This window comes from Crocodylus porosus, unplaced genomic scaffold (genome assembly GCF_001723895.1).
Source record: "Crocodylus porosus isolate Cpor-Errol unplaced genomic scaffold, CroPor_comp1, whole genome shotgun sequence".
Classification (NCBI taxonomy): Eukaryota; Metazoa; Chordata; order Crocodylia; family Crocodylidae; genus Crocodylus; species Crocodylus porosus.
Window position 1 is genome coordinate 25230588 of NW_017728911.1, and position 24554 is coordinate 25255141.

The window sequence follows — 24554 nt, forward strand, 5'->3', positions numbered from 1 at the left end:
TGAAATGGAGAGTGAACAGGGTATGACCAGGGTTTTTTCCACTGTTCCTCTAGCCTCCAGCATTCAAAGTCTAGGAAGTTCTGAGAAACTGATTTTTATCATCTGCAGTCGCTAGTGATCACTTTGCCAATGTCTTGGCTTAAACCATCATTTCTAACTCCCCCAAACACCTAGAGAGTTAAATCTTATAAAATACCTAGATTGGTTTTAGTAAAGACATTTCATGCTTTAAAAAAAGGTGGGGAAGGAGAGAAGCTAATTTGTCTCTTATTCCTCTAAGGCAGGGGCGGGCAATGATTTCAGGTGGAGGGCTACTTAACGAGTTTTGGTGAGCTGTTGAAGGCCTCAAGGGTGGTTCCACTCTTGGACAAGTGCCTCACCCTCTAGTCACCATCTTGGGACCAGAAGTCAGACATCCATAGTAATATTTTAATTTTGTTTTAGAATGTTTTTACCTTGATTTGTGTGTGTTTGCTGTGTATATAGAAGTGATTGCATAATAGCTCAAAATGAAATCTTACTCTTGTATAGTGCGGGGGGGAAAGTGTGGAGGAGTTTGGGGGGAGTGTGGGGGTGGGTAGGTATGGATTTTGTGGGGGGCTGTGGGTAGATGTGGGGGCATGGGGGGTTAGTGGAGGGTTGTGGGTGGGTATGGGGCTTGTGGGGGACTGTGTGGTGTGTGGAGGGGTAGGATGGCTGGGGGTGTGTGTGTGGGTGCGTGTGTGGTGTGGTGTGTGCATTTAGCAGTGAGTGGGGCTCCCCCCAGAGGCACATGGAGGTGTGAGGCTTGCAGGGTGGTGTGGGGGAGGGTGTGGGTGGGTGCATTGTTTTTGGAGTGTGTGACTGAGTGTGGAGGAGGGTGTGGTTGTGGGGTTTGTGTCGAAGGGTTTATGGGTATGGTGGGATGTGCATGGGAGGCCTCCTCATGTGCCCCCCTGAGCTGGTCAGCACCTGCCCCAGCCCTGCAACAGCCTGGAGCCTGCATGCCTTGTGGTGCCTTTCCCCCACCATCAACAATGTGCAGCTCCAGTCCGCCCTGTGCCGTCTCCACACCACCTGGCCCTGGGCACGCAGCAGGACTGGGGCTGTTTTCCAGATGGACTGCTTTTCTAGGCAGCCTAGGTGGCAGCAGCTCCTTCCAGCTGTTGCAGCTGCTGGCCCCAGCCCTGTGGTACTGGGAGGGAGCTGTGCACACAGCCCCAACCTGGCATGCCCATGCCTGCTCCAGACTCACCCATCCAGGCTGAGCAGCAGCAGCAGCTGCTGGGCAGAAGCTGGGCAAGGGGGAAAAGCGGGCCCTCTGCCTTGCCACTGTCAAGCAGTTCTTGCTGCAGCCACCCAGATTCTGCACTGCACTGGACTGCCTGTGTCTTTGTCATTGTCACCACCACCCAGGATGCCCTGCGGCTCCTCTGCACTGTCACCTGTGCCTGCTGAGCAGCCCAGAGGTGGTGGTGATGGCAGGCCACTGTAGCAAGAACTGCCTGGCAGCGGTGAGAGGGAGGGGATGCTTTTCCCCTGTGCCAAGCAACAGTTTCTGCTCGGCAATTGCCACCACTGCTGCTGCTCAGCCTCGATGGATGAGTTTGGAGTAGGTGCAGGATGCACCAAGTTGGGGCTGCGTGCACAGGTCCCCACCGGTACTGCAGAGCTGGGGCCAGTGGCTGTGGCAGCTGGAAAGAGCTGCTGCCACCTGGGCTGCCTAAACAGGTAGTCCATTTGCAGAGCTGTCCCAGCCTCACTGCGTGCCCAGCAGGCAGCAGGATGCTCCATGGCCAGGCAGGACCAAGGGACCCATCACAGACAAAGTCCTCCCATGTGCTGGATCCAGCCCTATGGCGGGGGGCAATCTGTGGTCAGCAGAGATCCAGGTTTTCCTTTAAAGGAAAAAACATGGATTTTATCCTTTAAAGGAGAAAAATGCAGGAAATTGTGGGTTTCCCCTTGCAGGCTGGCAGAATTCCAGTGTGCAAGGGGTTGCTTGGGGCAAGGGGGAGGGTGGCAGCCAGGCCGTGTGAGTAGCTCCTGCAAGTCACTCCATGTGAGTCTGAGGGGGAGGGCAGATTGAGGCCCCTGTGATAAGGGAGGGAGGGAGTGGGGCAGGGCTGGGGCTCCTGCCCAGCTGCCACAGTGTGTGAGGCCCAGGGCCAGGGTGGGAATGCATGGCTGCAGGGCCTGGCCGGGAAGTGGGATGCAGCCATGGGCAGCTCATCCAGAAGGCAGCAGCAGTGGGTCTGTCTTCCAGCCACTGCACTCACTCTGGGGGGGAATAGGGGCACGTGCCCCCCAGGTTTGTGTGTGGGGCCGGGATGGATGCAGGCTGCCTGCTGCAGGCTTGGGGCTCCCTGTCCTGCTGCTGTCCCCCTGGGGGCCTCCACAGTCCAGCAAGTGGGACCTGGTGCAGGAGGGCAGGGTGGGGAGGCTTGGTGTCAGTGCTGGGAATCCTATGCTGGCTGCAGCGGGGTGGGGCACAACTCTGCACCGCCACTTCTGTCGCTGCCACATGGACAGGGGGTGCCTTGTCATGGCCGTGCGGCCAGCGTGGGTCTCCTAGTGGTGGTACCAAGCCTCCCTGCTCTCCCACACTGGGTCTTACCCACAGGGCTGTGGAGTCTCTGGGGGGAAGGCAGCAGGGTGGGGAGTCCTCAGCTCATAGCAGGCAGCCCGCATCCTCCCTCCCCCATGATCTCTACTCCAGTCATGCTGCCTGTGGGGGAGGGGAAGCCAGGCTTCGAGCTGCACTCCTGCCACAGGAGCTGCCGCCTCCTGCGGGGAGCAGGTGGGGCTTGGATGCTGCTGGCCCTGGGCCCTGGCCCTGGCAACTGGGGGCCCACTCCAACAGGGCTGGGGGGTGCAGGGGGCTGCAGGTCGTGAGTGAGGGTCAGCAGCAGGGTTGGAGGGGTGGTGGGCTGTGAGTGGGGAGAGAGGAACACTGGCAGAGGCAGAGAGTTATGGGGTGGAAGTGAGGGGCATCTGGGGAGGGATAGGGGCTGCAGGTTGGGCATGAGGGGCACCAGTAGGGTTGGGGGGCTGTGGGTTGAGAATGAAGGGCACTGGCAGGGCCCAGGGGCCTGTGGGTCAGGAGTTAGGGTCACTGGCAGGGGCAGAGGGCGATGAGTTGGGACTGAAGGGAAGTAGCATGGGTAGGGGCAGAGCACCAATATATCAGGGCTGCTCAGCACCACAAAATTTGGAGGGGGGACAGCAGCACCTGGATCTGTGTCCTGTGAACAAAGAGGGCAGGGGGAGCTCTGATTTTGTGTGATAAAGAAACCAAAATCAAATGCCAACATTTAAAGGTATTTAGAATTTATTATAGTGACTTGTGGGCTTCCAAATTGATTTAAAGTTGTAAATATATCAATAAAACATAGTGTTTAAATGATGCGCGCGCGCACACACACACACACACACACACACACACACACACACAGATAGCTATACATTTCATTTTAATTGCAGAAAACTGTGGATTTGGGGGGTTTTTAATCAGAGAATTCAGGATTTTTCTTAAGTTTTATCAGAGAATTTTCAGTTTCAAAACAGAGAAAACCAGGATCCCTGGTGATCAGGCGACTTACTGGAAGCTGTGTGATCATAGATCAGGAGCAGGATGCGCACATGTTGGCCCGGCCCAGGAGCTGTGCTGGGAACCCAGTATAAGTAATTCTGGGTGGTGGGGAGAGGGGACTGGTGGGTTTGGCAGATTGGAGTTGGGGGTTGATGGGTTAGTGGGGGAGATTATCCATCTGGGGGTGGGGAGGTCAGGGGGATAAAAATAGCCCAGTTGGGGAGGAAGTTAGGAAGAGCATAGTCCCAGGTGTTGGGCAAGTGGCTGCTGGACTTTCCCAGTCCCGGGGCTGTGCCCCGAAAATGTGCAGACATTCTCTAAAAATGATGTGAGCCCTTTTCCAATCTAATTTAGGTCACCTCAGATGAACTAATTTAGATTGGACCAGCCATTTTTAGCTCCTCAAACATCTGAACAGATCAGCATTTAGATTGACCTAGCCCTACCTAGTTTGATCCAAATGTAATGTCTACATGTACCCTAAATTGTTCAGTGTACCTTGCATGATGTACGGTCTTCCAAATAATATAGCTGCACCTGTGGACCACTCTGAGGCAGAAGTGGAAAACTCATGTGAGTTGAGGCAAGTCTCCTCTCTTACATACTAAAACTGTTTGATGTGTGAAAAGTCAGGCAAAGTTCAGCTACTTGTAGTTATTACAGCAAAATTCTCATCATAACTCATTGTCCCAGTATTAACATGGATGCTAATTAATCATATCAAGGCAGTGCCTTCTTGGTAGGTATCAAAATAAACTCAGAAAATTAATTTAAGCTGGTACTTCAACTTGATATGCAAATGTAAGCCTCTTACATGCTCTGTGTGTTCAGCAGCACAGCAATCAAAATAAAACGCTCTAGGTTTGGCTGGTTATTCTGCAGTTTGCTTTTTAAGAAAATGTTTTATCTATATTTTATGTACAGCTACTCAGCAGTCTCTGTCTCTCCAACATCTCCTGTTCACTTTTATTGCTTATTTCCCTACTGCCTAGCAGGAGACCCTATGTCTATCCTTTCCTTCCTCCAGTAACAGCCCCCTTCCCTGCACTCTGACTGCTCCTGGAAACATATGCCCCTTTGAAAACAAATTTGACTTTGCATCAGGTTGCTTCTTCCCAGCAGAAGTGACTGTTACATTAAAGTCTCTTTCACAAACCTCTTGAGCTGAAATACTAAAATGTTAAACTCTTTCACTCTGCATTTGCCAACATTCAGCTCCTGTATCAGCTACGTTAAGTGCCTGCATGCATCACGGACAGGGTCAAAGGGATGTAAGCTAATGGCTGTTAGTCCCAATGGCTGACAATAAACGGAAGATTGCAATGTCTTCCAGTAGCTAGTTACATCCTGGTTTGTTACTAAAAATATGCATGAAATATAGTTACCTGATTCTGGTTAAGGAGTTGTGATGTGGAGCAGCCTTTAGATTGATGGTATCTGTCATATTTGAAAAAGCTAGTCTTCTCTGGTGTGTCAAGCCTTATGAATTGGGGGATCTCTGCACATTTTCATAAAAAGTCTCTTCAGTGTTCAGCTGTATTTAGTCTTTTAGGGAAAGCCTCTTTTAATCATTTTATGGCACTTATTTTTCTGCCATAAGGAGTATATTTTGATCACTGTTTCTGTTTACTGTGTTGCCTGCTTTTTCATTCATGTTAACAGATTTGTTCCACAACTGTTGTTCTTTTATTAAATCTTGACAGCGTGCATGTCACAGTAGAAGATGCACAATAAAATCAGCCCTACCTACAGTGCTTAAAATGGTAAACAGTAGACAAAGAGAATACAGGATGCATGAGGAGATCAGAGGAAAAAGTTTATTTGGAGTTTTTTGGTAGTAAGCTTTTCTTGTGAAGTTAGAGAGGAAAGCCTGTTTAAGGTGGCTTAGTGTTCCTAGGCTGTCTACACGTGCACCTACAGAAAGGAATTGGATCAGGACTGGGTTGGGGTACTAGAGGTAGGATGCCAGACCACATAAAAAGTAACAAGGGAGAGGAGTGGAAACAGGAAAGAAAAGTGAATTGGGTACAGTGACTGGCATCAGTGGAAGATCAGAGAGACTGAGAGGAGATTGCATAATTCCCTTGATTGATATCCCTAAAGCCTTGAATGTGAGGATGAGGAAGTTAAATGTGGAACTGTGTGAAATGACATTTGAAGAATGTCAAATGACATTTATGTCTGAACAATGGGCAAGAAAGATAATTTTAACAGTAAATGTAAATATAAATGATCTGGGTATCTGGGGTAGGAGTTTACATTAATCCATGCATGAGATGATGGGAGGAATGGATAAGCTAATGACATTAAGATTATCTTCAAGAAAAAAAAAATGACATACTAGGCACATCTACATGTGTCGCTATGGTGATGTTACTGTGCCGTGATTGAGTACTTCCTTTTGGAAGTCTACATGTGACACCTGTTTCAGCTGTTTTAAGACAAATTCCTGAAAGAGACTGCACAGCTGCACAACATGCAACCCATTAACCTTTCTGCCCAAATCTAGACGATAGAAGCATAATTGGAAATACAGAGGAAGCACTAACGCATCAAGAGCCGGAAGAAGTGTGTTAACTCCCCACGGGCGCATCTACACATGACGCTACATTGCTGTAGCGATGTGCTACAGCAGCATAGCGCCTGCGGGCACCTACACGTGACCAGCAGCTACTTTGCCGTAGCGATGTACTCCCCTGGTGTAGAATGCTGCTACGGCGAAGTAGCTACTAAAAATAATCACATGCTATGCATGCAGCACGGTATGGGCTGTTACTGTGCTGTGATTTAGTACTTTCCTTTGCAAACACTTCCAAAAGGTGGTACTAAATCACAGCATAGTAACAGCCCATACTGCACTATATCCATGGCACGTGGTTATTTTTAGCAGCTACTTTGCCGTAGCGGCATGCTATACTGGGGGAGTATGTTGCTATGGCGAAGCAGCTGCTGGTTTATGTGTAGATGCCCGCGGATGCTACGTCCATAGCGTATTGCTATGGCGATGTAGCATCATGTGTAGACACACTTGGAGCTAATACACTTCTTCCGGTTCTCGGTGTGCTAGTGCTTCCTCTGTATTTCCAACTTACATTTCTATGGTCTAGATTGGGGCAAGATGGTTAATGGGTTGCAAGCTTTGCTGGTGTGGAGAGTTTCTTTTGGGAATTTGTCTTAAAACAGCTGAAACAGGTGTACACGTGCGGAGGGTGCATGTTTGAAAGGCATTCACCTTGCATGCCGTATTAATAGCCTTAAGCCAACATTCCTACAGCAGAACCATAGCTAGTTAACTGATTCCTACTGTGGAAATGTGGCTGTTTGAGTGCTGCTCAGATGATAATCCTTATCAGGGATTTACTGCCAGCGGAGCAATGAAAAAAGGCAGGGAAACAGACAAAAACAGAGTTAATATCAAAATAATTAGTGGAGATGATGGAACGTTAACAGGGAAGAGCAGGGCTTATCTTTCTGTTGCAGTTCATGAGTTAGGATGAAGTGAACACTCAGCTGGGATATTTATACTTCTCAGTTTCTGTTATGTGAAAGAGAACTCTGCTAAAAGTATCAGGAGAGAATTAGCTTTACAAAGAGGAGGTTACAAAGTGCCTTAGGGTCTATAAATACCTACATGGAGGAAACAATTCCATGATAATAAAAAGGTACTACAGTATAACTTCATAAATCCAGCATGCTCGGGACCGAGCACCTGCCAGAAATTTGAAAATTTGGTTCTTTGAAACCGGAGCGGTGGCTGGTCCCAGAGCAGTGGCGGCACAGGGTGGTGGATGGTGGTGGCAGCCACCATGTGCAAGCTTCCCCCTCTGCATCTGGGGGAGCAGAGGGGGAAGTTTAAAAAGTGCTGGATTTTTTTATAATTTCGGATTTTCCAGATCCGGATTTATGAGGTTAGACTGTATAATATATTAGACAAAGGCATGATGATAACATTCAAGTGCAACATTTTAACAGTGAAGTTAATTAATTCCTGGTTTTGGAATAACTTAAAGGTACTTTGGAAAGTGGTATGTTCACCATAATCTAGAAATCTTTAATTCAGGAATGGATGTCTTTCTAAAAGGATATTCTTAAGCTTAATCACAAGTTGAGGCAGGCATTCCTTGGTGAAATTCTATGGCCTGTCTTAAGCAGGACATAAGTCTGCTGTGGAATCAGAGAGTGAACTCCTGTCCCACAAAAGTCAAGAACAACAACAAAAAACCCCTCCCACTGACTACTGTGATGCCAGGATTTGCTTCTCTGTCCATTTGTGTCTACTTAATACTATGCATGTATGTTTGCTTCTAGTGGAAATCCTAGAAGTAGGCCAACAAACAACTGAGGTAAACATTGTCTTCACAGCTTACACCCCTAGATCTGCATTGCTTGTGTCCTCATCATGTGTATGGCAGGGACATATTCTTTGTTAGGGAAATATATAACTGATTAAACTTGACTAAAAAAAGAGGGATGTTTACTTTCAATTGTATGTGAACTGTGCCACTCTGGAAATTAGTGAGCTTGGTTATTTGGTGATCTTTAGCTGACTGCATGATGTTTACAGGAATCATTGATGGTGTCATTTGTGGAGCAACACTGGCTCTTCTGTTGCAGTAAACCTTGACCTCCAAGGGCTGCTTCTTCTTGATGTCCAGGATGGGTGCATGGTCTTTTGTTTCATCTCTTGGCCACCTCCTGCCCTAAAGAATTAAGTATGGACCATTGCTTTGATTAACCTTTTTTTTTTTCTTTTGGTGGTATATTCCAACCCTTGGAGACTAAGAGTTTGCTTTGCACTTTATGGTTGCTATCATTTACAAGTACCTGCATTTTTACATATAGCTAGGCCACGTCATATATTTTAGCTACACACTACTGAGTTGGTGATAAATAACATCTTATTGCTGAGGACAACCCTTCATATATAGTTTGATGAAAAATGATTAGTTCCTAGGTGAGTTTTGTTTGAGTTTGGAAAATATGCTACTTTCTCTTTGCTGTCTATATTTGAACTGATGAAGTGCCTTATTTAACATGAACGTTTTCATTATCTAGCTCTGTTGTAGTTAATAGTGATAGGAATTTTTTATTTTGCTAACTGTAATGGTTGCAATACCATTTCTTAGTTCAAGCATTTTCTTCAGTTGTGCTTTTATGATGTCACAGGAACCCTCTTAAAAATCTGGATCCACCTCTAGTTATAGCAGGTGTTTGTCTTTTTTTGCTCTGGAGTTTTTGTTTGAACAACTTGTGGATAAGAATTTCATTGCCCTGGGGTACAATTACAACTTAAGTATGTGAAAAGCACATTACAATGTCAAATCAAATTATATTACTATTAGAGAAAAAAATCTGAAGGAAATTAAATACAAATAATCATACTAGCATAGCTAGTATGATTATAATTTAAATTAAAAAATATGTGCAAATTCTAAGTCAGGGTTCTATAATGTCATCGATAGCCAGACTTTCCTGAGAGTAGCCATCATAAAATGAAGATAATGATACCTTTGTTAGGTGGTTTAAGATCTGATAAACAAGACTACATAACATCTAAGTATTGTTTTAAGTTTCATATTCTATTATCTCTCAGAGGAATAATCTTATCTGATAGTGAGGAGCTGCCTTTGCAGTGCCTACAGTTATGCTTAGTCCTTTACAGCACAGACATGAAAACATTCCTTCTTTTTATGTACTTTTTACTGTGGTATTTATACCTGCATATAAGTTGTGTGATGGCCATCACCTTCACAATATCACTGAAACCTCAATCTTGCTATTAATGCTAAAGAGCAATTTAACAAATCTTTAAAAAATATTTTAAATAATTTTGACAGAATATCCCTTTATATTGCATCTTTTTTTCTACAGACACTATGTAAACTCTTATAAAACATGGCTAAGAGAGAAATAGATTCCCATGAGCAAATGCTCTAGTAAGTCTGGAAGGTGAGATTTATGAGAAGAATTTTAGCAATTATTAGGTTACTAGAAAGGTGGTTTCTGTTTGGAAAGCAACTGACCTTATTGTGAAGGGAGCATACAAAAATCCTGCCTTCTCTTTATTTCTGTCTGTATCTTGGTCACAAGATTTAAAAAAAAATAAATGGGCTTCAATGTAATAGCATTTTCTGTCTCATTTATAGATTTTTACAAAAAATTTCCTGCCTTATACTGTTTTAACAGTTGAGGTGCTTTCCACTGAAAGAGAATTTGCATCCAAAACTTTAAAAAAATATAGCAAGAGAATATTGCACTACAATCTTCCCTTGTATCCCTTCGCATTGAAAGTAATGTATTCCTGTTATCATTTTATGTTCAAAGAGGTCATTAGTTTATTTAAAAGAATTTATCTGAAAAAAAAATATAAAATTAATTTTTCTTTGTTGCAATTAGATATATGGAAGAAGCAAGTCTTTAGTCTAATAGTTCCCAAATAATAGCTTTGTTAGACACTGGGTGCATCTACATGTGTGCTTTAATGTGCAGTAAAATAGGCAACTGTGAATTACAGTGTCACATGAAAAGCTGTGCTGATGCTCAGTAAAATTAGGCTACTGCACAGTAAGTGTCACTAAAAAAACATGCACTTTTGCTACTTCACATTAGGGCAGTCTAATAGGCATTTAGTTAGTACGGGGTGGGCAAAATACGGCCCATGGGCCAGATCCGGCCCACAAGCTGATTGAATCTGGCCCATAGGCACCCACCAATTAGTTGTATCCGGCCTCATTCATGGCTGCCCCTGCTGTGCTCTGCATGGGACTGAGTGCTGCCTGGGGCAGAGTGTGCTGTGTTCCCAGTCTCTCCTGCTGGAGGGCACCAGTTCTATCAGCAGGCACAACTTCTGAGTGGGGCTCCTGCTGCTGCCACCGCTACCCAGGGAACTGCTGGGCTTCACCAGCCGCTAGTGACAACAACTCCTGTCCCTGTTGCAGTGCTCCAGGCACCAGGTAGGGAGGAGAAGCTGCAGAGTTGAGGGGAGCAGGGTGGGGTCTGCCTGCAGCTCACTCCAGTCCTGCTTGTGCCGGGCAGAGGAGCATGTGGATGGAGAGGATGGGGGCCATGAAGGAGCTCTGCTGCTCACAAAGTCTGGCAGGGCAGGCATTGGACAGGCAGGAATCTGGAGAGCAGCAGCAGGACCCAGTGTGCACTTGGGGTAGCCCTGCTGAGCAGGCACATGAGAGAGAGCAACAGCAGCAGGAGCCAGGGCTGGCTCCACTGCAGCCCTGCCAGGCAGGTGTGGGACAGACCAAAAGAGCCAAAAGAGCTTGGCTCCCTGCCCTCCCTCCCCTCTCACAGGGGCTTCTGTTGCTGCCTGACGGTGGCAATTGCTTTTCTGCCTTTTGCAGCATGCTGCGAGCCAGGCAGGAAGCACTGATCCCCCATCTTCTCTCCCTGCCGTGTAGGGGCTAGACTCAGCCACATCACAAAGAGCAGGCAGGGGGGAAGGCCCTCACATGTGCACACCCCCTCACACACCTCACTCCCCACCATACCCACATAAATATTCAACCCTTTAATCACCCCCCCACACCATACCCACATATACACCCAACAGCTAAACCACACATACACCCCATGCCCTCTACACACATCCACACGTACATCTACATCTCCCCACGCGTGCAGCCACACCCCCTCACATACCCTACCCCCTCATCATACCCACACACATATCCAAGCCCCACACCCCTCACACCCCCACACGCATCCACATATACCTCCACACACACCTATGCATACACCCCATCCACACAACCCACATACCCCACCCTCCACCATACCCACACATACACCCAGCAGTCCCACACACCCCACACTTTAACTACACCCACACACCCCTTCTACACCCCCACACACTGCACCCACACCATACATGCACCCTTCAACCACATACCCCTCCCCAACCATATACCCCTCCACACACAATATACAAGCAAATCCCATCCCCAAAAGGAGTACTTCCTAGGCAAGGGGAGAGACTTCCAGTGGCAAAGGTCAGGGGTTAGGAGGTGGGACTTCTGGTCACAAGATGGTGACCAGGGGGCAGGGGACTTGTCAAGGTACAGGATTACCCTTGCAGGCCTCGGTGCCTCACCAAAACTTGTTAAGCAGCCCTTCAGCTGAAATAATTGCCTGCCTCTGAGTTAGTATTTCACATTAGTGGTACTAAATTTAATGCACAGTAGAAAAAGTGCATTAACGAGCATGTAGACTCACCTGCTATTTGATTATATAGGACAAATTCTACCCTTATTCTACTTGGCTCTTATATTGTACATTCCACTGTCAGGGCTGACAAGAGGCTCCTAGTCCTTCCATGGGGAAGAGTGAGGCACTGAAAAAGTCCTTGGGAATTGTGTGTATGCTTGAAGGCAGAAGTCATTTTCTTTCTGACAAAAACAAGCACCTTCTCTCAGGCTCTCTTATCTGAAGAGGTTGTTCCATGTTTTCTGTCCTGGTTTTTGTATGTGCACTGTGATACTATGCATTGGGTATACAGTACTGTTCTCAGTAATAATGATGAACAATGTATTTCATGTGGTACTGAAAATAAAATATTGGTATTCAGGCCCTGATTCTGAACCATGAAAATCCATGGGAACTTTGTCAGTAACTTAGTAAGATCAAGCAGACCATTTAAGAATAAATATTAACTACAGTCAACCTAATCACATAGAGAAAAGGCAGACTCCACCTAACATACTGTTTAGAAGAAGCTCATTTTGGGGAAAGAAATATAAAACTCTAGAGCTCATATTTCTTTTGGAAAAGTGAAGCAGAGTTGAGAGTTAAGCTGGATTTTGAAACTAAATAGTATTTTGGCTAAGCGTTACTGAAACATTTCAATGAGAAGTTAAATCTTTTAGCCAAACTATATCAAGAGAAAACACAGTAATTGTTGATAAATATCCAAAAGCTTAATCACTAGGATAAATTTTTAAAAAGCACAGGAAAAATGTTCAGACTTATTTGATCTACAGCCTACAGCATAAGCTCTGCCAAAGAAAATGTATTTATATTTAATCAAGACGAATTTTGGGAGAAATAGGCTTTTAAAAAAGCCTGATAGAATGACAGCACCGTATTTTTTAAAAACAAAATGATCTGGTTTATCCCACTCTTTCACTCTTGGCTTAAAATTGAGCAAACCTTAGGAAATGGAAAAAAGTTGTCTGAGCTCTGTTTTCTCTGCACTATGGACCTGATAACCCATTCAAGTCTTTGCAAAGACTCCCAGTGGCTTGAACAGGCTGTAGGTTAGGCCCTCTCTGAGCCACAGTGGTTGTATGGGATATTTAATTCTTACAGTTACAGACAGAATTCTGACTGTAATAGTGGGTCAGGAATGGTCAGTATTCACCCAATATGTTCCTTGCTGTCTATACCTAGATTTAAGAGCTGTTTACTAAAGGACTGTACTGTGCCTTCAAGACAATAAGTCTAAGTGAAATACCTCTCAGTAGTCTTTCAGGTAGCTCTGTGTCCCTGTAGAGCCACTAAAACATTTTCTTATCCACTTTCTATTTATATTTTGACTGAGCAAGTCTAGAATGGGAATGGGCTGATGACAGGAAAAAAACATAGGGTTTGGACATCAATCAGTTTTGGGAGTCAGCCTTCACAAGCTCAGTGTAGATACTAGGAAGAAGGATTGCAGATTAGGAGAATCCATAACTGCTGTTGAGTTACCCACCGGAGCGGTGCTGATTGTGTGTCTTTTTGTCCAGCCATTAAGGCTGGCTGAACAGAGCTGCTTCAGCTATAACATATTTGACAAAAGAACTTTGCCCCCCACTTCATTTCTCAATTTTTCCATAAAAATGGTTGTTCTTTGTTACTGCTGCCTTCTGCAGACCACTGTTCCAGGCTTATTTAATTTTACAGATATGGATCCATAAATGTTAACTGTAATTTAAATATTTAATTTTTTTCACTTTAAATATTACCTATTATTTAAAATATGAATTAATATCCAACTAAGTGGCCTTAGTTTCCAGAGATGGAAACTCAGGTTACTTATTTGGGCCCAAAAATATGGATTGAACAGCCTAGCTTTAGAAACTAGCTTTTGGTCATGGCAAATAGCTATTCTTATTGGAGTTTCATTCGACTTAATTAGCCACAGCAATTCTGTGGCATTTTGATGTGATTTTCCTTGTGTGGTACCTCACACTGACTGGCTTGAAATTAAAATTAGTAACATAGTCTCTCCAACTTTTTGTCGGAGATTCCTTGAAAACACATTAAAAATAACTTCTATTCAGCTGGTATATTTCTTCCTTAGGGCACAAATCAGGTGCTACAATAATGAACTGGAAGATATTTAAATGCAGGAATTGAATGAGAAAGCACTCACTCTTTGCACAGCTTCAGGGGCACATGCCCCCATGCCTCCTGGGGTGCACACAGTGGCAGGAGTTGCCCCTGTGGCTCCATCCCATGCCCTTCCCTGCCCCAGCAGGGCAGTGCCTGCTCCAGCCTCACCCCCTCCTACACTGCTGGAGCCTTGGTCTACCTCCCCACCACTTCCCTTTCCCCTCCCCTTTCACCACAGACTTTCCAGCTGGACACTGCTCTTCAAGCTGCCAGGCTGTGTATCAGAAATCAGATCGGTATTGGCTGATATGCCTCCTTAAAATGTGGCTATCGGTATTGGCCCTAAAAATCTCAGTAGGTGCATCCCTACTGAGAAGGGCTGCCTCCCTGCTACCCCTCTGGGCACAGCCTGGCTGGTGTCCCTACAGGCCAGGGTGGGTGTTTAAACCCTTCTACAGTCACACTTAGATCCTGTGGGGGCCTGGCCACACCCACCAGGCCAACTTCTCTCCAGGCTTGTGGCTGCTAAAAAGGGAATGGAGGACTGCTCTAGCATCCCCCAGCTTCTACAGGCATGAGCCACCGCTCAGTTCTAAACTATATATTTTGCAACTTAATTAGGAATCTACAATCACAATAATAGTTTAGATCTTTGGGTGAAACTTACAATTTGTGTGGGTCATGCACTGCAGATGACTAACGTTTATATAAGCATTATTTAATATTTTAAAGGTGGGGAAAGTGTATCTTTTTGGATTCATCAGATATACGTAACATACAAGTTTAACAGTGATATAAGATACAAATCCTAGATTTTGGGAAAGATGAATGGTAGGAATTCAACCTGCCATTTGAGTATGCAATAAAGGAGGTTTGGTGTGAGAGTTACAGAGGATGACTGGAAAAACCTCTTTACAGAACGATTCTAGCTCAGGGAATCTTTGTGCTTTTGCCAAGGAAGGAAGACCATTAGTTGGAAGATTCCTCATCTGAAATTATGCAGCTGGTCTAGCATAATGCACTGCTTTAACAAAGCAGTTAATTTAACTGCTTTGTTAGTTTAAGAGTTTTTAAAATCAGCTGCCTGGTGGTTAGTAGGAAACTTTTCCTATTCAACTGAGACAGAAACTTCTGCTCTCAGTTTTAGAACAATGTAAGCCATCTTTTTAAAAATCAGGTTTTAGCTTTAAAGGTTAAAGAAAACCAGCAGAGAACTGATGATGTGTTTTTTGTCTGACTGATGGCTCCATTGCCTCTGAGGCAGCGAAGTGAAAGTAACCATCTCAGTAGTTCCTGTAGAAAACCCTTAAAGAGAGAGATGGCTTTGCTGCCGGTATTCAAAACTCTACTGGCAACAGTGAAACAGGAAAAAAAAATGAGTCCTTTTTACTCTACTGCAGAAGGAGAGGAAGTGACTGAAGAGAACCCAACCAATGGAACTTAGATATTGGCTGTTTACTCGTTCTTCTTCCGTGACCAGAAGCCAGAGGTGTGGAGATGGGAGAATAATTTAATCCTTCATCAGTCAGAGGAATAACTCCTTTTTTGTTCCAGTAGTCAAGGTCTGGGAAAGTTGAGATTGAACAAGCACCTGGCAATGACACATGACACCAAACATGGCTTCAAGAATATGGATGTTTTAGAAATCCTACCATTTCTCTTTTTTCACCACCATGAGATGTGATATTGTCTTCTTTCCAGATCATTTACACTTGAGCTCACTGGTGGAATGGTATGTGGAAGGCCATGGAAGAAATCTGCTGGGTTTTTTTTTTTTGTTTTGTTTCTGGGTAGGAAGCAAAGGAATCTAAATACTATAAGTATTCGGGGAACGCGTATTACACCAGTTTACCTATTTTCTGTCTGTCTTTAAGTAATTTTTGTTGCCAAGTAGGATAGTGCCTATGCCATATTTTCTTGCATTCTGGTATTTACCTTACAGCATTTTCAGCGTATTATACTGTGACTATTATTATTGTATGTGTCTTGCTACATTATCACCTAGCTCTGTTGTCATTATAATGTTTAGGAACAGCATAAAAACTGGTTCAAAATGCCTGTTCTTCATTTTAAGTATGTTTATAATCTGCCTGACATGTTTAACTTGAAGCTAAATGACATTAAACTGTCTGTTATGCGGACTTAAAACATCAGGATGACACATAATTGTTTTCTGAAACGGAGGCAGTTTAAATCTGTAGCTGTAGTTTAAGAAATGAATGTATACCAGACCAATTAAGCAATTAAAAATCAGCTGAAAATTCTGGTAGCATCTTACAAACTGCTAACATTTGATTCACTGTCTGCATGAAGCATCTATAATATAAAAGTCTCACAAAGAACTCTGAGACACTCGTACAGAAAAAAAGTGGTCTATAAACGTAACACAGGAATGAATGCATGTTAGAACTCTTCAAACAGTAATAGTAGAAATGGTTGCAGACTATGTTTAACCATAAAAATGTGAAATCTCTTCTTTATTAGAATAATCATAGATTTTTAAAAGCTTTTTTTTAACATCTGAAATTTTGTTGAAAGGCTTTTGAAAATAATGATCACCTTTTTTGGATTGCCCCTAGTTACCTCAGCATCTACTTCTCATGACAGCTGGCTGATACTAGTTTCTGGGAAATTCATAGAAGTTAGGGGCCGGAAGGAACCTCATGAGATCATCAGGTCCAGCTCCCCTGCTCTACGGCAAAAAAGATGACCCTAGCAAGGTGTGCATCCAGTCATCTTTTAAAGTTGTCCAGGGAAGGTGATTGTACCACTTCCGGGGGGGAGTCTGTTCCAGACTCTGGACGCACAAACTGTAAAGAAGTTTTTCCTTATGTCTAATCTGAAGTGATCTTCTATCCGTTTATGACCATTATTCCTTCTCTTCCCCTGGGGTGCCTTGGTGAACAGATGTTCTCCTAGCCCCTTATATATTTAAAGGCTGCCACCAAGTCCGCCCTGAGTCTTGTCTTTTCCAGGCTGGACAGTTCCATGTCCTTCAGCCTCTCTCTGTATGGTCTGTTCTCCAGACCTCTAATGATTTGTGTGGTCCTCCTTTAGGCTCTTTCCAGTTTCTCTACATCATTCTTGAAGTATGGCATCCAGAACTGGATGCAGTACTCCAGCTGTGGCCTCACCAATGCTGAGTAGAGGGGGAGGATGACATCCTTAGTCTTGCTTGTGTTGCATCGGTTGGTACATACCAGAGCGTTGTTCACTTTGCTGGCTGTAGTATCGCATTCATGGCTCATGTTCATTTTGTGGTCAGTCATGACCCCCAGGTCTCTTTCAGTTGTGGTGCTGGTTAGTGTAGCACCACCGAGCTTGTAAGTATGTTATGGATTATTTCACCCCAGATGGAGCACTTTACATTTCTTGGTGGTAAACATCATCAGGTTTAGATCTGCCCACTTTACAAGCCTATCCAGGTCAGCCTGTATCCTTAGCCTGTCTTCTAGTGTGATGGCACTCCCCCCATAACTTAGTGTCATCCATGAACTTTGCCAGTGTGCTTTCCAAACCCATATCAAAATTGTTGATGAAAATGTTGAAAAGCACTGCTCCGAGAACTGCGCCTTGAGGGACAGCACTGGTCACCTTTCACCATGTCAATTCAGTTCCATCTATTAACACTGTCTCTGAGTCTGACCTCAGAGCCAGTGTGACGGGGGGAGGGGGGAGCAGCTTGGGGTCAAGTCTCATCTTTGGCCTGTCCACCTGTTTAGGGGCAGTCTGCCCTGTCTCACCTGCTGTGACTTGTTGAATAAACAATTGGTGTAGAATACGGGAGGCTGCCCATTTAGTGCCTTGATGCCCAGGGTGGTATGCACAGCTCCATAACATCCCTACACTGTGTTCCATGCCTCTCAGATGACATCCAAAATAAGTTCTTAACCTTTGACTCAAAATTTGGTCTCTCCATGTTTGAGGGCTTACCAGGGTCTCGGCCTTTGGCCCAACTGTGGGATCAGGAATCCATAGACTTGCCTTAGCTTATCTGTCCTCTTATCTGCCCTACTCTACACCCCAATGTACAGTCCTTCAGGCTGCAACGGTGTACTCTACTCTGTGCAGGCCACTACATGCTTCTGCCCCCTTGCTGGGGCCCATCTCTCTCTGACCCCTCTCTGGGGCCTTGGGTCTTATACCCCTTGGGGCTCAGGTGCCTCTCTGGGCATGCCTGGACCCCTGCCTGTCCCTAGTATGGGTTTACCCACCCAGATGTTGGGGATGGGGCTTTAAGGCACCCCTTCCTCACCTTTCACTGGGGAGGCAACTGGCCTGGTATTTCTTGGGGACCATCCCGCCATGGGCAGACCCACCAGACCATCCTACCCCAGCAGGGTATAGTTTTTGGTCATTCCCCAGGACCAGGAGCTTCCTGCCATTCCCATAGCTCCTGCCCTTACCTCCAAGATGTTGTGAGATGCAGCTCTAGCCGGGTGGTGTTCTCTCCATAGCTGCAGCCAGCAGACTGCTGGCTTCCCTGAGGGCCTGAGCTAAAATGGAGGCTGCTCAGCCCCCTCCTCCTATCACAATGCCCTTCTGCAGTCATGTCACTGCCTCATTAGGGCTAGCCCACACCTGATGGCTGCTTTGCTGCCTGCTCTCAGCCCTTAGAGTGGCAGGCACCAAAGGTGCTCTGCCACAGCCGGTTTCCCAGCCCATTAAGTTGTTGAGGCCGTAATTTCTCAATTTAACCATGATGGCATTGTGGGAGACCAAGTCAAAGGTCTTTTTGAAATCCAAGTATATGATGTCGACCTCATCTCCCTTATCCAGGTGGCAAGTTACCTGATCATAGAAGGAGATGAGGTTGGTCAGGCATGACCTGCCTGCAACAAAGCCACATTGGCTGTCTTTTAGAATACTGCCTCCTATCACTGATGGATTCTTTGATAAATTTTCCAGGATTTTTTCCAGGGATTGAGCTCAGATTGAATGGCCTGTAATTCCCTGGATCCTCCTTCATTCATCTCTTGAAGATAAGCATCACATTGTCCCTCTTTCAGTCTTCTGTGACTTCACCTGAGCGCCATAAGTTCTCAGATAGCTTTGCCATCAGTTGTGCAATGATGTCAGCTAGTTCTTTCAGCACTCTTGGGTGTAGTTCCTCCAGTCCTGCTGACTTGTAGATATCCAGCCTCTCCAGGTACTCCCCCACAAGATCTTCGCTGATTATAGGTGGATGATCACTCTCACCTTGTCTATCCTTCTTCCTGTTGGGCAAGTTAATGTCCTTGGTCTGGTAGAATACCAATGCCAAGTATTCATTTAGGAGTTCGGTTTTCTCCTGAGTGTTCCATTGCATTCAGCAGGGGTCCTACGTTTCCCTTATTTTTTTTCCTGCTCCCTATGTATCTAAGGAATGACTTTTTATTGTCTTTGATTTCTGTTGCCAGTTTATGTTGGATTTCTGCCTTGGCTTTTCTAATCTGCTCCCTACAGTTTGTAGAATTCAGTGTTCCTAAAATCAAGGATTTCTACCCTACTAACTGATTTTCCCTGCCTTATGATCCATGGTGAAAATGACCATCTCGTGGTTGTGATTGCCTAGATTACCCTCAATCATCAAATTACTCACTAGATCTTCCCCTTTTGGCCAAATCCAGGTTGCCTTTCCTCTGGTTGGCCTGTATACTTCTTGAGTCAAATAGAGCTCCTCAATGCAAGTAAGGAAGCTATGTGGCCACTCAGATCTAGCTCAGTGCTCTTCCCATGAGATGTCTGGGTAATTGGAGTCACCTATGATGACTATATTCTGTGAGTGCCTCTGCCAGTTCTCTGGAGAATTTCAGATCAAGCTCCTCCACTAGGTTCAGAGATCTGTAATATACTCCTACTGTCAAGGCCCCTTCACCATGCTCTTCCTGTATCTTAACTGTTATTATTTTTATCATCACTCTTGACTATATCTATTTCTTTCTTCAGTTCTTTTTGGTAGTCAGCAGCACCTACTATTGCTAAACAGTCTAGTTTCTAAGTCCCTGTATATAATGTTCTAAAACACTTACCTCTTGGACTGAAATTTTCCGTGCTAGGGGCCATTTTTTGCTTGCCTTCATCTAACAAGTAGGTCCATGTTTCACCCAGTAGCTAACTGCTCATTAGATATTAACACTAATATAAATGTGTGTAAAACGTTTTGGTTTTTCATGTCACACTTGTTATTTCAGCTTCAGATGTTGGCATCTTTTATATTCAAAGCATAATACTGATGAATGCCTGAAATCTTTCTACTTTAAATATTTACCTTATAAAGATGGGAAACACAAGCGAGCTAATCTCTGCATATCCTAGTGGCAACTTGTTTATGAGAAATTAAGCAACAGCATGATATAGACCTTTTTTCTGGGAAGCGTGGAGGAATAATTTGGATTCTATTCTGTTCTTGAGCTCAGCAACTCTTTCCAGAATGTTCTCTTAAATCTCTAACACTTAGGCAGTATTCTTTTTCAAAGCATTTCTCAAATATAACCTTCACTGAAGCAAGTCAGTAAATTTAGTAATCTGCATTTTATACCTGGGGAAATTGAGGTAGTAATACTATGTAATTTAACCCAGGACAAAAGGGCATTTATAATATAGTTCTTATCCACCAGTGCTGGCTTATATCATATAGAGCCTAATCCATAGCCCATTGTGAGTTATTGGTTTCAGTGACATCAACTGCATTAATATCAGAGGCATGTGTCATGTATGAAAGGTTAGAAGAGCAGTGACCATGTGGGAGTCAGCAAGAGGTTGGATTCTAGACTTTCCTCCATTGTAACATGGGGAATGTAGTGTTGTAAAACACAGATTTTTCCCCACTTTGTGATTTAAAAACCTAAATGTGACTGACTTGGTGGCTGCCTTTTGAATAATAGAATTTAAGTGATGTCCTGACTTGGCCACAACATGTGCATAGGTGACACACAAATGCTGACAGTGGGGTGGAGGGTGGGGGCCACAACTCCATACTGCTGCCACAGTGGGGAGCACAACTCCATGCCACTGCCCCACCCCTGCCCCCTCTGCTGCTGGGTATTAGGTCTGGCCAGGCTGCAGCTCCACACCCCACCGTTGGTGTAGAAATTGCGCCACTATCACTACCCCTACTGCTGCTGGGCCCTGGTTCTGGCCAGGCTGCAGCCCCAGGCCCAACATCCAACTGTCAACATGGAAATCGGGGTGGGGGGGAACATGCCCACCCAACATGTCACCATTGTACATGTGAAAACATGACATTGTGTACATGAGGTGTTTAAAATCCTATTCACTGAGATAATTTAAAGCACAGCCAGTCTAGATGTGAACTTTGCAAATAATTTCTAGTTTATACAAACCTAGTTTAATGTAAAATACTAAAGTTAATATAACAATTTTAATAGGCGATGGGATTTGTGGCCCATGAAACTGAAACCTATCTATGTTGCAAGACATGATAAGCAGTAGCAATGTAAGCTGTTTTTTCAGACTCCATGCAAATGACATGCTACTACATTACTATAGTACAAGCTGAAGGCTGTTTGCAGAGTGACATGTCTCCTGCTTCTATGATTCCTGAGGGTTTAGTGCCTGAATTGTGTGCAATACTTCTGAAGTCTTGTTGGCAATTAGAATAGCTTGGATCCTTAACTATAGCTTACTGAAGTTATGTATCCTAAATTTACTGCTTCCACTTCAGGACAGCAGCTGACAATCAAGCAGGAAAGAAAATAAATGAGATATGCAATTTAATTAAACCACAGTGTTTGTTAACTTCCTTTAGTTTGGAAGTATCCAGCAATAGCTTGGACGGCGCAGGTCATGATTCCTCCTTTAATTGTTTCCTTCTTGTGGGGGGTTATCATCAACCTCTAACCTTTCCTGGCAACGAGCTGGGATCCTGTTGACCTCCCCTCATATTAAGGTTAAATGGCTTAGGAAAGAGGGTTTGTCTCCTTTTTCTACTAGTCATTAAAAGCCACTTTTCACATTCCCCAGCTTCATTTAAGAGATGTCTTCTCCTCAGTCCACTTGTAATTCTGATTTATTAGGAAACTAGGTCTCCCGTAGAATGAGTACTTTCACTAGGCATCTGCCATAAGGAGGTGCTAACAGTTAGCTTGGCTGCCTGCCCCTTTCACCATAGCTGTAACACTGTCCAAAAATATATTTGTTCCTTGATTAGAGAGGTATGTCCCATCATGCCTGAATAACTTAGGTGTCAAATATAACATTTTTAATATGTGATTACCAGTGCTCCCTATTTCCAGTAATCAATACATCTCCTGGCTTGGTTGACTTGTGAAAGTCTGGTGCCTCTCCACAAAACTCTATGCCACAGCATTTCAGATGAATGTGTAGCTACACCAAGAAAGGGTCCTGGATCTGCATTTAGTCTATCTGGGCCCTGATTATTGAATTCAACACACTGACAAAATCTCAAATAACGGTGTACAATCATCATTTCTGGTATCTAATTCCATGTCATCAAAGTGTGTCGGAAGGTCATCAGCTATGTAAAGCTTTGATATCTTGCCATTCCAGTTCAGATTTCTGCGCTGTTTTGGCTTGGTTTATCCATGCAATGCCACAATCATGTAACATTAAGATTCATTCTGGCATTCTTTAATTGCCTTTTCAGCAGTCTGAGGCTACATCCTGACTTGTTGCTGGAGGTATACCTGCTTCTAGTATAGATGTTTGTGACCTAGCTTTAAGTAGTGTGGCTGAGGATTAAGCAACAAATGCAATGACTCTGTGGCTTCATTGCTGGTACGTGACCAGTTAGATTAAAACTTGGGTAGAAGCATTATGTAGCTGCTGGCCTCTCTTTTATATTTCTTCCTGTTGGTATAGACAGAGAATTCTGCTTTTGAAGCTACAGAGGTTACATTTTCTTGTAGATACTCTTGGCCAAATGTTCAAAATTCCAGTCCTAAAACTGCAGAAAAATGTCATGTAATTTGTTCCAGTTGCCATAATTTTGCATACACTTTGCCTTCATTAGCTGTAATATGTCCTTTTTTAATCTCTTACAGACAAGAGCAGAACAATCGCAAGGTGCGTACTTCCTGCCTGAGTTTGCACTTTCTCCACAAGGGAGTTTTCTTGAAGATACAACAGGGGAACAATTCCTCACTTACCGCTTTGATGATCAGGTCAGTATGATAGAGCTTTGTCACACTTGCACAATAGTGAGATATTAAAAATTGCTTGACTTTTCGCATGTAACAAAGGAATCCATTATTTTACCCGTTACCTTTTTGATGACTTAGAATGATAGCATCTTTAAAAAGAAGCTAAATCAGAGCATTTTATTGTAGAATTATTAAAACATCATTTGTGGAAGAGTGGTAATAGATATTAAACCTCAGTGTAAATGTTAAACTTAAAATGTTCTCAGGATATTTAATAGATTGTTATAGAAGATATCCCAAAAAGTATCAAATTAAACAGTGATCAGATCCTGTCTGTGGGTTGTTTGAATTCTGTATCAAGAGTATAAATTTGTATTAAGAAAGATCTCCAATAAAGCTACAGAAAGCCTATAAGTAATTCCAATAATTCTTTATGAGTATTTCATAGGGAAAACTAATTTGTATGTTAATAACGCAGAGCATGTCACAGTTTACAGAACTATACAAACACTAAGGCTAAATACAAGCAATCAAAAAAAGCCTGAGGCTGAATCAGTTCAATCTTTGCGGGTGATTGTAAGCTGAGTAGACTAAACTGATAAGCAAGGGAACAGACTTTTACTTTCAATTCTGGAAATGCAGCCACATGCCTGCTGTGGCCCAGGCGAGAAGCCAGGGGGTGCTAGAGCACACCTCCCTGCTTGACTGGAGCAGACAACCTGGGCCAAGGCTAGCCTGCCCAACCTGCAAGGGGGTGTGTAAAGGGGAGGTACAAAGTATCCTGGCATGCTGGAGAACTGGGAGTTACTGGAATTTGGAGGGGATCTGGGACAGAAGTTCAATAAACTAATTTAACTTAAATCAGGTTTGTCCGATACTACATTCAGCCAGGTTTATCTTAAACCAGTTTCAGCCACTTTGAAAGTGGTGTGTGTACACTGAACTTCTGTTGTGTTGCAGATTTGAACCGGTTTCCGATGACTTGTATCAGTTTATGTGTAACTTCTGTCTTTAGCCTTAAGGGCGCAAGTGACATTTTTTTTCACGGGGTTGTGGGTGGGGGCAGTTGCATGGAGGTGTGACAGGTGACTTTTTTCACGTGATCAGCCACTGAAAGCACTCTACAGCTCTGCCCTTATGGAAGGGCAGAGCTGCAGAGTGCTTTAAAAGGGCCCAGTCCTGTGACCATCTGAACCCTCATTACATGAAAGTTCAGATGGAGGCACTGCAAAGTGGAGCGCCTTTATTAACTTGTGTCAGTACACATTGTTTTCAGAATGAAGTGGGGGGTGGGGCTAGGAGAGGAGCAGAGAGAGCTCATTTTGGAGGTTGCCCACCTTGGGGAGTCTCTAATGCACCTGCCCCACCTTCCAGTACTTACATTGCCCCTGTAATATGTCTCAACTTCCCTAAAACTACCTAGATTCAATAGTAGAGGCAAGATTGGTGTTCTTTTTCTGTAGTATGTTTCTTGCTGCTCCTTTACATGACCATTTAAATAATCTATTTGTATAAGGAGAGTTTAAATAAATGCTGTTCATTTCCTTGAAGTAGCC

At 44.2% G+C, this 24554-nt stretch overlaps 1 protein-coding gene across 2 annotated transcripts in view; it reads left to right on the forward strand.

Moving 5' to 3' along the window:
* ADAMTSL3 (ADAMTS like 3) overlaps positions 1–24554 on the forward strand; it is a 341341-nt gene that overhangs the window by 25791 nt on the left and 290996 nt on the right. For both annotated transcript variants that reach the window (XM_019533694.1, XM_019533695.1), the window contains exon 2: positions 22900–23019. In XM_019533694.1, the coding sequence (XP_019389239.1) occupies positions 22900–23019 (120 nt within the window). The remainder of the gene's footprint in view (positions 1–22899; positions 23020–24554) is intronic.